At 35.0% G+C, this 12,654-nt stretch overlaps 1 protein-coding gene across 1 annotated transcript in view; it reads right to left on the reverse strand.

Annotated features, from left to right (window-relative positions):
- Nucleotides 1-12,654, reverse strand: part of SERINC1 (serine incorporator 1) — a 29,287-nt gene that overhangs the window by 1,683 nt on the left and 14,950 nt on the right. Inside the window, exons 4-9 of the mRNA XM_045798580.2 lie at nucleotides 6,280-6,359; nucleotides 5,921-6,058; nucleotides 4,082-4,251; nucleotides 3,887-3,977; nucleotides 2,155-2,299; nucleotides 1,814-2,044 (exon numbers count right to left, since the gene is read on the reverse strand). Coding sequence (XP_045654536.1) covers nucleotides 1,814-2,044; nucleotides 2,155-2,299; nucleotides 3,887-3,977; nucleotides 4,082-4,251; nucleotides 5,921-6,058; nucleotides 6,280-6,359 — 855 coding nt within the window. The remainder of the gene's footprint in view (nucleotides 1-1,813; nucleotides 2,045-2,154; nucleotides 2,300-3,886; nucleotides 3,978-4,081; nucleotides 4,252-5,920; nucleotides 6,059-6,279; nucleotides 6,360-12,654) is intronic.

Here is a 12,654-nt window from a genome sequence, read left to right on the forward strand (position 1 = left end):
TTCTTTGTATAGAGTTTGTGATAAGAGATACACAATTGCTGGGCAAATCTGTTACCCTGCTTGCCATACTACTTTAATAGCTAATATGAAGGTAAAAATCAAAAATTTCCTTTAAAGAGTAAAGGACATCGGCCTCCGACGTAGCTCTTTTACTAATACTCAGAGGCTCTTTATGGACAGGTTCCCACTATCTGAAAGTCCGTTATGCCACTTTACTTTTACAAAAAACCTACATGAGCAAGGTAAATGGCTTTTTTCTAAAAAGCAAAATCTCTCTTTGGGTTTCTTTCAGTTAGCAAAAACAGGTAATAAATATAAGTCTTTCATAAAAATGAAGTAGCGTAATGCAAACTATAAGAAAGTAGGGGGGAACCTGTATTTCTGGCTTAGTAGTCATGAAATAGAGAAATGGAGTGTGATGCCTGGATAAGTAAGATATTGTTATAAAAGACTTATCAATCCTAGGGACACCTGGGTGGCTCAGTCGGTTAATCGTCTGCCTTTGGCTCAGGTCATAATCCTAGGATCCTGGGATAGAATCCCGGTTTGGGCTCCTTGCTCACCAGGGAGCCTGCTTCTCCCTCTGCCTGCCATTTCCCCTGCTTGTGCTCTCTCTCTGACAAATAAATAAAAATATTTTTTTAAAAAATCAATCCTATCCTGTATAAAAAGTATAATCTGTTCAAAGCATATATGGGAACCACTCTCCCACCTTCAGCCTTTTCAGATTTAAGACATTCGGAAGGAAATACACTCCAAATTTAGCTGATTTTTGAGCAAATGAAACATACCAAAATATTTTTCATATAAAGTTTTGGGTTTTTTTCTTTTTTTAAGATTTTATTTTTAAGTAATCTTTACACTCACCGTGGGTGGGGCTTGAACTCACAACCCTGAGATAAAGAGTCACATGCTCCTCTAACTGAGCCAGCCAGGTGCCCCAATCTAAAGTCTTAACATTTAATACTATCTGACAGCCAAAGCTGTGAATTACTGAACACTACATGGTTTCTTATCACTATGCTGCAGTGTAGGAGTTTTAAAAAATACTTATTTTTCAATAATAAATGCCAGAAAAGTCTGCTCTTAAAATGAAAAATAATCTTTTTTCTACACCTTTTTCTGGTATTCAAAGTCTTCTTACAAGTTGTAAAGGGTATTCTGCATTAAAAATTATTAAAAACAGAACTTTGCAAACCATACAGTTCAACTTGAATCTTAAACTGAATCTCTCGGTAACCATTTCGACAAAATTAGAAATTTTTTGAAAACAAAATAACTACCTTTCTATTACCAGAAAAAGATTTATACATTGTAAAGTGATAAAAAAGCACAAGTTACAGCTATGGAGAGTTCTAAGGATCCGATTTTAGAGTAGCCATATTCTTTGCATTAATCTACATTAATGTATTTCACCTCAATTCTGGAAACTTAAGTGCTTTTAACAACAGTTTGAACGAAACAGAGAAAAAGATGTATCTTACACCATGTCGGGAATTGGTTACAGTGTCAAAAAAATAAAGCATTGTGTTGGATTAACTATTAATATGGTATTTCTGTAAAAAAAAATGTGTTAATTTCATGAAGCTTCCAATTTTCATCTCTTCAAGATTTGGAAGTATTTCAGTATTTGTTACTGCCAGAGCAAGGAAGTAAAGTCTGCATTTCTCATACTGATCTTATTAATCATTTAGATGTAAATTCTGAAATGCACTGGAGGATAAAAAAGTACTTCATACCACATGTTTTGCAATGCAATCATGAAAAACCTCAAAATTTCCACATGTGAAGTTTTCATGAAATATAATATTACCTGTACCAGTTGGTAAGGGTCATCATGATATAAAGTGAAGCCAAGAAAAGCATGAAGTGAAAGAAGGAATAACTATAAGTAACACCATCCCTTTCATTATCTACAGCTCGGTGAACATCATCTCCATCCTCCAGTGATGCATCACTTCTGGCTCCACCGTCTTCTATTAATGTTGATTCATCACTCGTTAGAGTCAATTTATTAACCTGACTGTTGTTTGAAGTACGGATGCTGCATAAAAGACAGTTAAGGAAGAAAGAAGGAAAAAAGGTGTTTAAAAAAATGATTTTTAAATGAATGGCTAGATTTCTTGTTAAAAAAATATCCACGACTTTTCTTACCTTGAATAAAACACACATAATAAAAAGAGGATCAGTCCTATAATTCCCTGAGCATGCCACCACTGGACAGACTGCCCCTCCTTTGGGATAGTGCTTGTTGTATTGTACCCAATTATGCTTAGTAGACTTGGGTTGCAGTTTGTTTCTGTAATGTAAATTAAGGTCAAATTAAAATGTTAGAACAGTATAAAAAGTAATTTATTTTGGGGGGGCCTAGTTACAGGTTTGTGTTTCTTTTGTAAACTCTTTATGCCCTTGCATATTCAAAAAATTTTCCTGGAAAAAGGTGTAAGAAAAAAATACTTTGAAACAACTTGTAATTATTGATAATGAGACCTTTTAAATTTTAGTGCTAATTTTATAGAAGTACCCAGAAAATCAAGTAATTTCATTTTAAACCTCGAGAACTGAGATACTATTAAGCTTTCTACTGATCAAGAAATGGGTGAAATTCAGATGAGCTCTCCTAAGTATAATAAAACTTTAGTACAGTTAGGAATAAAATTCAGGTGTTCTAAATGAAAATACAGTGGCTTTTCCTTATATATTGTAAGAGAATAATAGTGACTTTATGAAATTTATGAATTGTCAAAGTACGTTGCTACATAAGCAAGGTAACTTACACATTAAAACGACCAGTTATTAGAATTTTAACAAATGCTTTGTGGGAATGTCCAAATAAGTCATAAAGACCTAATCTGTACTGTTTCATAAGAAAAAGTAAGGTTTTTATTCACTAAACTATCCAAAATGTTTTTCTCTTCCACAAAGCCAGATATAACAACTACCATCTGTTTAATGAAAATGATCCTTAATTAGGGGAAAAAACAAGAAAAAAAATGATTCTTATCTTACACCCATTCAGATAAGAGTAAGCTCTAAAGCAAATTACTAAAAAATTTTTCTAACCACTTAACACCCGAACAAAAATAATCTCTAATACTAAAAACAGCCTTCTTCCAACTATTGATAAAGTACCTACACTGAGTTTATAAACTTGCAATCAGATTTAGATAACATTTTATAATTTTCTTTTTAAATAAAAGGGATAATTTTCTTCCTTTTCAAAATCAGTAATTAATTTCTCACCAATATGTTTCACCCCAAATGATATATATTGGCTTCTAATCTCATGGATACTTCCTTGAGAATGCCTTGCTATTCACTTGCAAGGTACTCACAGACAAAAATATTATTTTAATTAGTAAAAAAAAGACTATACTGCTTAGCAAGGAATCAAGGAGCATTTTAAGAGCTTTTTATATATACTATCATTAATATGACTACAAATTAGGTATATTTTTATAATTTTCATTTAACTTCTTAAATTTTGTTAGTGAAAGAAACAAAGTGAAAAAAATACACGGCAATAATCAAACATGAAAATGTTATTATTTCCATACTGTTTATTCCTCTAGAAGCTTTTTTTTTTTTTTAAAGATTTATTTACTTATTTTAGAAAGAGAAAGCGAGAGCAAGAGACCACTGGGTAGGGGGATCTGAGGGAGAGAGAGAATCTCAGGCAGACTCCCTGCTAAGTGACCCAGGGATCCATCTCAGGATCCATGAGATCAATGACTTGAGCCAAAATCAGACGCTTAACCCACTAAGCCACACAGCCATCCTTAGAGGCTTATTTTTTAAATAGCTTAATTTCACAAAACGACCATCTTTGAAAAAAAAAGTTGTAGAATTCATTAAAAACAAATAAACCTGAGCAAACAAAACATACCTGGTTCATTGGTCATAGCAGACCATGTCAAATACATTGTGTAGACTGTGATTACTGAAGACTGTAACAAACCAGATCTTGGTTGTGATTCCTACAAAAAATTAAGACAAAAATTTATTCTGACATCATTCAAGATTTAGGGAAAACTTAGAAAAATGAAAGCTTCACAGAAACTGAACAATATAAAGATCATACCTGGATTTTTGGCAGTATAGACATTACAGAAGCACCGAGGCAGAGGAGCATGTTGACACTGATGAATGCTTTATTTTCTGAACAACTGGCTGGATGAGTATAATAAACAAAGAACAGGACGATAGCAACTAAAGACAGCAGATAATTCAGAGCCGTAGCTGATAACAATGCTGTGAAAGCAATATAATTGGACAATTAGAATTTATCATGAATATTAGGAATTAGGCATAGGGCTCATTTTAAAAATAATCATTTTATTCAAAATGTATTTTAAGCAACTAACATTTCAGCATCATGCAGGCTATAAAAGCAGAGAATATTTCTGAACTTTATCACAGTGATTTTATAGTCTTCACACATAGCTCACTATAGTATTTTCAAGGACAGTAGGTTAGGTAACATATTAAATATTTTATTAATAGTAATAGCTCCATTACAAACACAATCACATACATTAGCCATAATTTTCAAAATACAGAAAAATAAAAGGAACATTATTTAATGCTAAGCCTACAAAATAATGCTTTTCTATATTAACTAATTATCTTTATTTTTTATTTAAAAAAATTTTTTTTAAGTAGTCTCCATGCGTAATGTGGAGCCCCACACGGGGCTTGAACTCACAACCCTGAGATAAGACCTGAGATGAGATCAAGAGCCCAAAACTTAACTGAATGGCCACCCTGGTACCCCTTAACTAATTATCTTTAAAAAAAAAATTATGTAATGGTAAGTCATTATTATTTAATAAGACAATCCAAGTTTCTTCTATGTAAATCAAAACACAATGTGGTTTTTTTTTTCTTAATATGTGTTCAATATACAGGTGTTTACATAGATGTGCCTGATGGGATCCACCCAACAAATATTTACTGAATGCCTACAAAGTTCTAAGCACTGGTGATAAAGCAGGGAACAGAGGAGAAACTCTTGCATTAGATATGCATTAAAGAATGCGGTGTTCTATAAAAGTGAATTTTCCAAGCTTATTTGAAGCTTATTTCTTTGAATACTAAACTCTATTTTAACCACTGAGATCAAATACCACACAAACTAGCTGTGAGAGAAATATCAGGCTAGCAGATACAATGAATATAGCTTTCAATCTGATTTAAAATATTTAGCTGAACTCCGCTCATTTCACATAAAAATTTAGATTTATGGCTTCTGTTAGGAAATCAGAAAAAATTTAAGCAATGCTGAGCCCACATTTCCACAAGGCAACTACTGTAAAACTGAGCAGCGGCTATGCACCTTAAACAGGGGCTTCGTCACAGTTGTCTGCACAAGGATTGATTATGCACTTAACCCGAGTCTCTTCCCTCCTTTTCATCTGGGGCAAGCCAATGAATTCTGATCGCTGTTCTGCAGTGTAACCACTGGACTCAAGCTCATCATTACAAACAGAACAGTCACACTACTGCAAGAATCCCCTTCGGTGTTACTGACACAAAAAGGCATCTTTCCACTTACATAAAATGAAAAGTTCTAGAGTTGCTTTTTACACTTTTTCCTGCATGCTGATGTTTATGAATTATGTTGCTGTTTATTTCTAGCAGTCCTAATCCCTTTAATATTTTTAACCTGCTACAGAATAGGAAATTAGGCTGTAAAAAGTACGTACTATCAGCAGTAGCCTTTGCAACATCTATTTTAGCCATTCAAGATATTCTGGATTATGTTCTGGTTCTTGGGTATGTTCTAATTGATTCCCTAAAAGTTCTCTCAATAAGCAAAGTTGTTATGTCATAAAAATCTTGATTTCCCTATAGTCTGCATATATGCTCTGACCTTCAAAGTTCATCTATCTTGAAGATGCTCTGTAAGACAAAAGCTTACCTGCATACCAACATCTTGAGTTCCCTTCTTCCATTTTCTCAACCCATGATTCATTCCATGAATGGGCAAAATCAATAAGTAAGACTAGCTGTATGAGGATGAAGCAAAAGGCACCTGCCATTCCTACATAAAACCACACTGAAAGAAAAAAAAAACATACAAATGAGTGGCTGGTTCACTTTTTATTATTTCATCTTCATAACACAATACACAACAGGAAAAATAATATTTTACACAAATGATTTGTTTTGCCAAATGGAAAAAAAAACAACCACAAGCAGTGTTACAGTTCGAGGCAGCAGTTATGTCAATTTCTTTATAAAACATCAACATCACACAATTAAGAAAAGATTTATTACCAGTTGTAAAAGTTCCTTCTGGAATGAAGAAAGCCCCAATAATAATTGCAATTGCTGCGGCAAATTTAAAGAACCAAAATCTAAAAGAAATAGAAATACAGTTTACTAATAAATATTCACTCAACAAATAGTTTCATATATGAAATCTTTTAAGAGCATCTGAAAAAATAGCGTTTATGTGACTGTTTAGGACAGTTTTGAGAAAGATTTAGAACCAATTTCACTATGAGAAAATGAGAATATTAGTTCTATATTCACAGGTTTATTTTAAATAATGAATTGGTATATGCTAAGTGAAATAAGTCAGAGAAACACAAATACCATATGCTTTCACTCATATGTGGAATTTAAGGAAGAAAACAAATGAACAATGAAAAAGAGACGAACCAAAAAACAGACTTTAAATACAGAGAACAAACCAGTGGATGCCAGAGGGGAGGTGGGTGAAATCGATAAAAGGGATTCAGAGGACACTTATCTTGATGAATGCTGAGAAATATATAGAATTGTTGAATCATTCATTATATTGTACACCTGAAACTGATGTTAACACTGTATGTTAATTTTACATGAATAAGAAGAAATTAAAAATAAGAATGGGATAATATGTGAAAGTATAAGGTGTGCTGTACAAATGAATAGGTTTTACAAACACATGATAAATGCTCCATCCAAAACTGATAACGACAACAAAAACAGCTTTTAGGACATCAGCATCTTGATGGCAAAAGTCCCTATTTTTTGGTTCCCCTGTTTTTAACAACTAATAAGGCATCCATCCATTAACAGAAGTGCCTCTGTGGGAGTCGTGAGATCCAGAAACATTTGCCAAGAGACCCAGGAGGAGTCTTCAGCACCTGTGCATTTGGTAATACGCAGACAGACTTTGGTATGGGCTGCAGAACCAATAAATTTCCCTAACCCTTCCCAGCTTTTTCCAGTTGGGGAAAACCCAGAGTGCCAATGTGGGCAAATACCCATGAATAGGAGACAATTCATAAAAGTCTAGCCCTCCTGAGGGAAGATTCCAGCATTGCATGTGTGTGTGCTGGGGTGGGAGGGGCGGGACCTTTGTCAGCACCGCCCCTACACCACAGCAATACAGTATGGACTCTATCTGGCAGGCAGCAACCTCTCCCATGGGGGAAAACGGGAGCTGTGAGTGACAACTACCCCAAATCTGTGGGACAATTCTGGAGAAACTCATTTCTCTCCAGAAGCACCCAGATTATTGAGGCAGGACCTCCGTGACTAAGGGGAGATTGGAGATGGGGAAAGCAGCAGATATCAAAGCATTAAAGGAACAGTTTCTGCCACCTACACTCAGGACTTAAGCAGGAAATATGCTCACAAGTCTCTGGGAGATCCTCAGGCGAGGATATCTCCGCTGCTGTGTGGGATCCCAAACACTTAGGAGTACTAAACCCACACCTCCCACTCTGCAGCTAGCTCTTTATGTGTGCTCCCAAGCGTGGCAGAAAGAGCCGATCCAGTAATGAGAGTGCTCTGAGAAAAACACACCATGATCTGTAGGCAAGGGAGAAACCATAAACTTGAGCCGTGGTGCCATCTTCTGGATTTCCAGTATCCAGTAGGGTGAGTTGTAAGAACCAGAGAAGTCATAAAAGCTTAAGATTTCTTCCACAAAAGGGAGCAAGAAGTGTGCAGCAAGTGTATAAATAAAAGGTCAAAGAGAACCCCAGGATCAAGAAGAGGATACCCCATCTGAAGGCAACCAGTAGAGACCTGAGGTATCTGCTACCTCAAGCAGCAACACAAAACTACAGGGAACATGAAAACGAGAGAACATTTCATCACCAAAAGATAAGAATCCAACAACTGAGCTGAAAGGCAAGGAATCTTGCAATCCAGTGAATGAAGAACCAAAATAGCTGCTTTAAGGAAACTCGGTGAGCTACCAGAAAACACAGAAAAGACAAAATCAGGGGAAAAAATACATGAACAAAACAAAGAATTTAACAGAGCCAGAAACCATAAAAAAAGAACGATAATCTGGAGCTGAAGAATTTGATGAAAGAAACGAAAAATGCAAGAGAGCACTTAGAGAAGGGTAGGTCAAATGTAGGACAGAATCAGCGACCTAGAGAACACAAATTTTGAAATAACCTGATAGGAGTGAAGAGAGGGAAAAAAAATGAAAAAGAGTGAAGAAAGCCCATTTGATCTACGGTATCTAAATATTAGAATAATTAGTGTTCCAGAGGAGAGGAGAGAAAGGAAGGGGGCAAAGTTTGTTTAAAGAAATAACGGAGAATTTCCCAAGCTTGGGAAGTATTATACATTTGAGTTCACAACTCTAATAGATTATGCTATTATCTCAATGCAAAAGACCTCTTAAAACACAAACTGTCAGCGATGGAAGAAAAACAGAGAATCCTAAAAGCAGCCAGAGAAAATAGGATCTTAATCTCCCACTAAGCTATCAGTGGACTTCTAAGCAGAAATGCCACAGGCCAGAAGAGAGGAGAATGACACATTCCAAGTTTTGAAAGAAAAAAACTGCCAGCCAAGAATACTCTATCCCCCAGTCATCCTTCAGATATGAAAGAGAAATGGAGACTTCCCCAGATAAACAGAAGCTGAGTTCACCACTACTAGATCTACCCTGCAAAAAATGGTGACAGTTCAAGCTTAAATGAAAAGATGCTAATTAGTGACATGAAAACATATGAAAATATATAACAGACTGATGAAGATAAATATACAGTAAGATCTAGAAAACTAGTTGTATAATATGATGACATGTTAACATTTAACTATAAAGGTTAAGAAGTATTGAAAAAACTATATCTACTACATTAATACATAATATAAAAAAATGGTAAATTGTGACATCAAAAATATAAAAGGGGAAGAGTAAATGGATAGAACTTTTGTATACAATTGGAGTTAAGTTGCTATCAGCTTAAAATGGACTGTTTCATCTAAAAAATGTTTTAGGTAAGCCTCTCAGTAACCACAAAGCAAAAACCTACAGTAGATCCACAAAAGATAAATAAGAGAACCAGAAAATAACAATTTACAAAAGCAGGCAGAAATGGAGGAAAAAGACAATGGAAATGCAAAACAACCAGAAAGCAATGAATAAGGTAACATTACTAAGGCCTAACATACCAGTCATTACCCTAAATGTGTATTTTTACCGAATTTACCAATCAGAAGGCATGGTGTGGCTAGATGGATAAAAAAACCAAGACCCAACTATACTGGGTCTTGCATACAAGACTCACTTCAGATTTAAGGACACTCACAGGCTCAAAGTGAAGGGATAGTAAAGGATATTACATGCAATTGGGAAGCTAAAGAAAGTGGGGTTAACATACCGACACTAAACAAAATAAACTTTAAGACAAAAAAGGTAACAAGAGACAAAGGGCGTTATATAATGATAAAGGAGCCAACTCAATTCTCCATGAAGATACAACAATCATAAATATGTATATACCCAACACTGGAACACTTAAGTATATTAAGCAAATACTATCAGATTTAAAGGGAGAAATGGGTAACAATAACAGTGGCAGACTTCAATACCCCACACTTTCAGCAATGGATAAATCCTCAGACAGAAAATCAACAAGGAAATGCTGGATTTGAACCCTATGTTAGGCCAAATGGACCTATCCCATTTATAGAACACTCCATCCAACAGCAACAGAATACATATTCTTCTCAAGTGCACACGGAGCATTCTCCAATATGAACAGATCATATGATAAGAGGACCCAAAATAGTCTTTTCAAGTATTTTTTTCCAACTACAACAGAATGAAACTAGAAATCAACAAAAGGAAACCTGGAAAATTTCCAAACATGTGGAAACTAAACAACACACTCCTGCAAAACTAAGAGATCGAAGAAGAATCAAAAGAGAAATTATCTCTAAACAAATGAAAATAGAAACACAACATAATAAATAAGACATACAGGACGCTGCAAAAGCAGGTCTTAGAGGGAGTATACAGTGATAAATGCGTATGTTAAGAAAACAGAAAGATCTCTAACAACCTTAACTGTATACCTCGAAGACTAGAAAAAAGGCCAAAGTTAGCAGAAGCAGGGAAATAGCAAAGATCAGAGTGGAAATAAACGTGATACAGAACAGAAAAAAATAGAAAAGATCAACAAAACTAAGAGCTGGTATTTCAAAAAGACAAACAAAACTGACACACCTTTAGCTAGACCAAGAAAAAAAAAAAGAATACTCAAAATCAGAAACAAAAGAGACATTACAACTGATACTATGGAAGTACATACATTCATAAGAAACTGCTTGAAGAATTATGTGTCAACAAATTGGATAACCAAAAGATATGGATAAATTCTAAAAACATACAACCTATGAAGATTAAATCAAGAAGAAACAGAAAATCCAATTAAAAGATGGGCAGAGGAACTCGGATATTTTTCCAAAGAAGATATACGAATGGCCAACAGGTATACGAAAAGGTGCTCAGTGTCACTTATCACCTGGGAAATGTATATCAAAGCCATTATGAGATATCATCTCACACCTGTTAAAATGAAATGGCTATCATTAAGAAGATAACAAGGAGCAAGTGTTGGCAAGGATATGGTGAAAAGGGAACTCTTGTGCACTATTGGTGGGAATGTAAACTAGTTCAGCCACTATGAAGAACAGTATAAAGGTTCCTCAAAAAATTAAAAATAGAAACTACTGTATAGATCTAGCAATTGCACTTCTAGTTATATATCCAAAGGAAATGAAAACAGGATACCAGAAAGATACCTGCTCTCCATGTTTATTGCCACATTATTCATAATAGGCAATATATGAAAACAACCTAAGTGTCTGTCAATGAATGAAGAAAGAAACTGTGGAACAGATATACAACAGAATGTTATACAGCCATGAGAAAGAAGCAAACCCTGCCATTTGCAAGGACATACATGAACTGCAAAGGCATGGCTCTAAGTGAGATAAGCCAGACAAAGAAAAATACCATATGATATCACTCATACACGGAATCTAAAAAAGCCAAGCTTGTGAAAACTAAGAATAGAATGGTTACCAGAGTATGGATATATGGGGGTGGAACTGGGAGATGTCATTAAGGGGAACAAACTTGCAACCAGTAAATAAGTCCTGGAGATCTAATGCACAGCACAGTGACTTTAAGCAGCAAAACTGTCTTACAGACTTCAAAGTTGCTAACTGTTCTCACTCATCACAAGAAAGAAGTAATAACTATGTGACATGACTGAGGTGTTGGCTAACCCTACAATGGTAATCACATTGCAATATACAAATGTATGAAATCAACACTCTGTATATGCTAAATCTACAATGTTATATGTTAATTTTATCTCAATTAAAAAGAAAACACACGTAAAGAAGATGGTTGTAGGACTACTTACATGTTTATGCATGCTACTCTGCCTAGAGTGTTATCTCAAGGAATAGTTGTCATAGCCATTCTGTGGTGTATTTTGAGAAGTGTTTAAAAGCACGATAGAGTTGTAAAAGTGCAAATAAACAAATACCAATGACTAGAAGAACAAAATAAAATAAACCAACCTGTCACAGCATATTTTTCACTAGTATTTGTATTTCACTTGTTCATTCTTCCTGTCTTTGGTAGCATAATAATAAACAACAGCAGATACCCAAAAAATATTTTTTTTAAATTTATGGGGAGAAAACAGATAAAATTCAAAACATTCAAATTAAGTATGAGAAGTGATGCTCTACATTAAGGGAGATTAATAAAAAGGACCCTGAAGTTTCTTTCTAGATTGTCTAGTACAACCAACCATTTAGACAATCAATCACCCTGCTGAGGATTAAAGTTTTTCATTTTGGTTGCACCGTAGGTCTAAGTAGTAAGACTGATCTACTGAGAGCTAAGAGGAGGAGGAGGAATGAGTTCCTCTTTATTAGTAACAGATATGGTAGATCCTCTTTTTTTAAAATTTTAGAGAGAGAGAGAGAGAGAATGCACAATCGGGATGGACAGAGGGAGAGGGAGAGAGAATCTCAAGCAGACTCCACAATGAGTGTGGAGTCTGAGGCGGGGCTAAATCTCATGACCCTGAGGATCACGACCTGAGCCAAAACCAAGAGTGGGATGCTCAACTGACTGTGGCACCAGGTGCCCCAGTAGATCTTTTTATGATGAACTATAAAACATCATGCATCAGAGATTATACCAATAAATAACCCAAGGCTACTATTTATATTTCTAAAATCTGACATTCTCAGTAGAGACAAGAAGGTATTTTTACCTGGTCATTCATGAATAACGAATCTGCAAACTGCATAATTTATTTTAAAGTTTCTTTAGACAGACTCAAAATAACTGAGAAAAGGCTACCCAGACTTTTGTATTCTTCA

The sequence above is a fragment of the Ursus americanus genome, chromosome 11 (genome assembly GCF_024610735.1).
Source record: "Ursus americanus isolate L20-20 chromosome 11, mUrsAme1.1.p, whole genome shotgun sequence".
Classification (NCBI taxonomy): Eukaryota; Metazoa; Chordata; class Mammalia; order Carnivora; family Ursidae; genus Ursus; species Ursus americanus.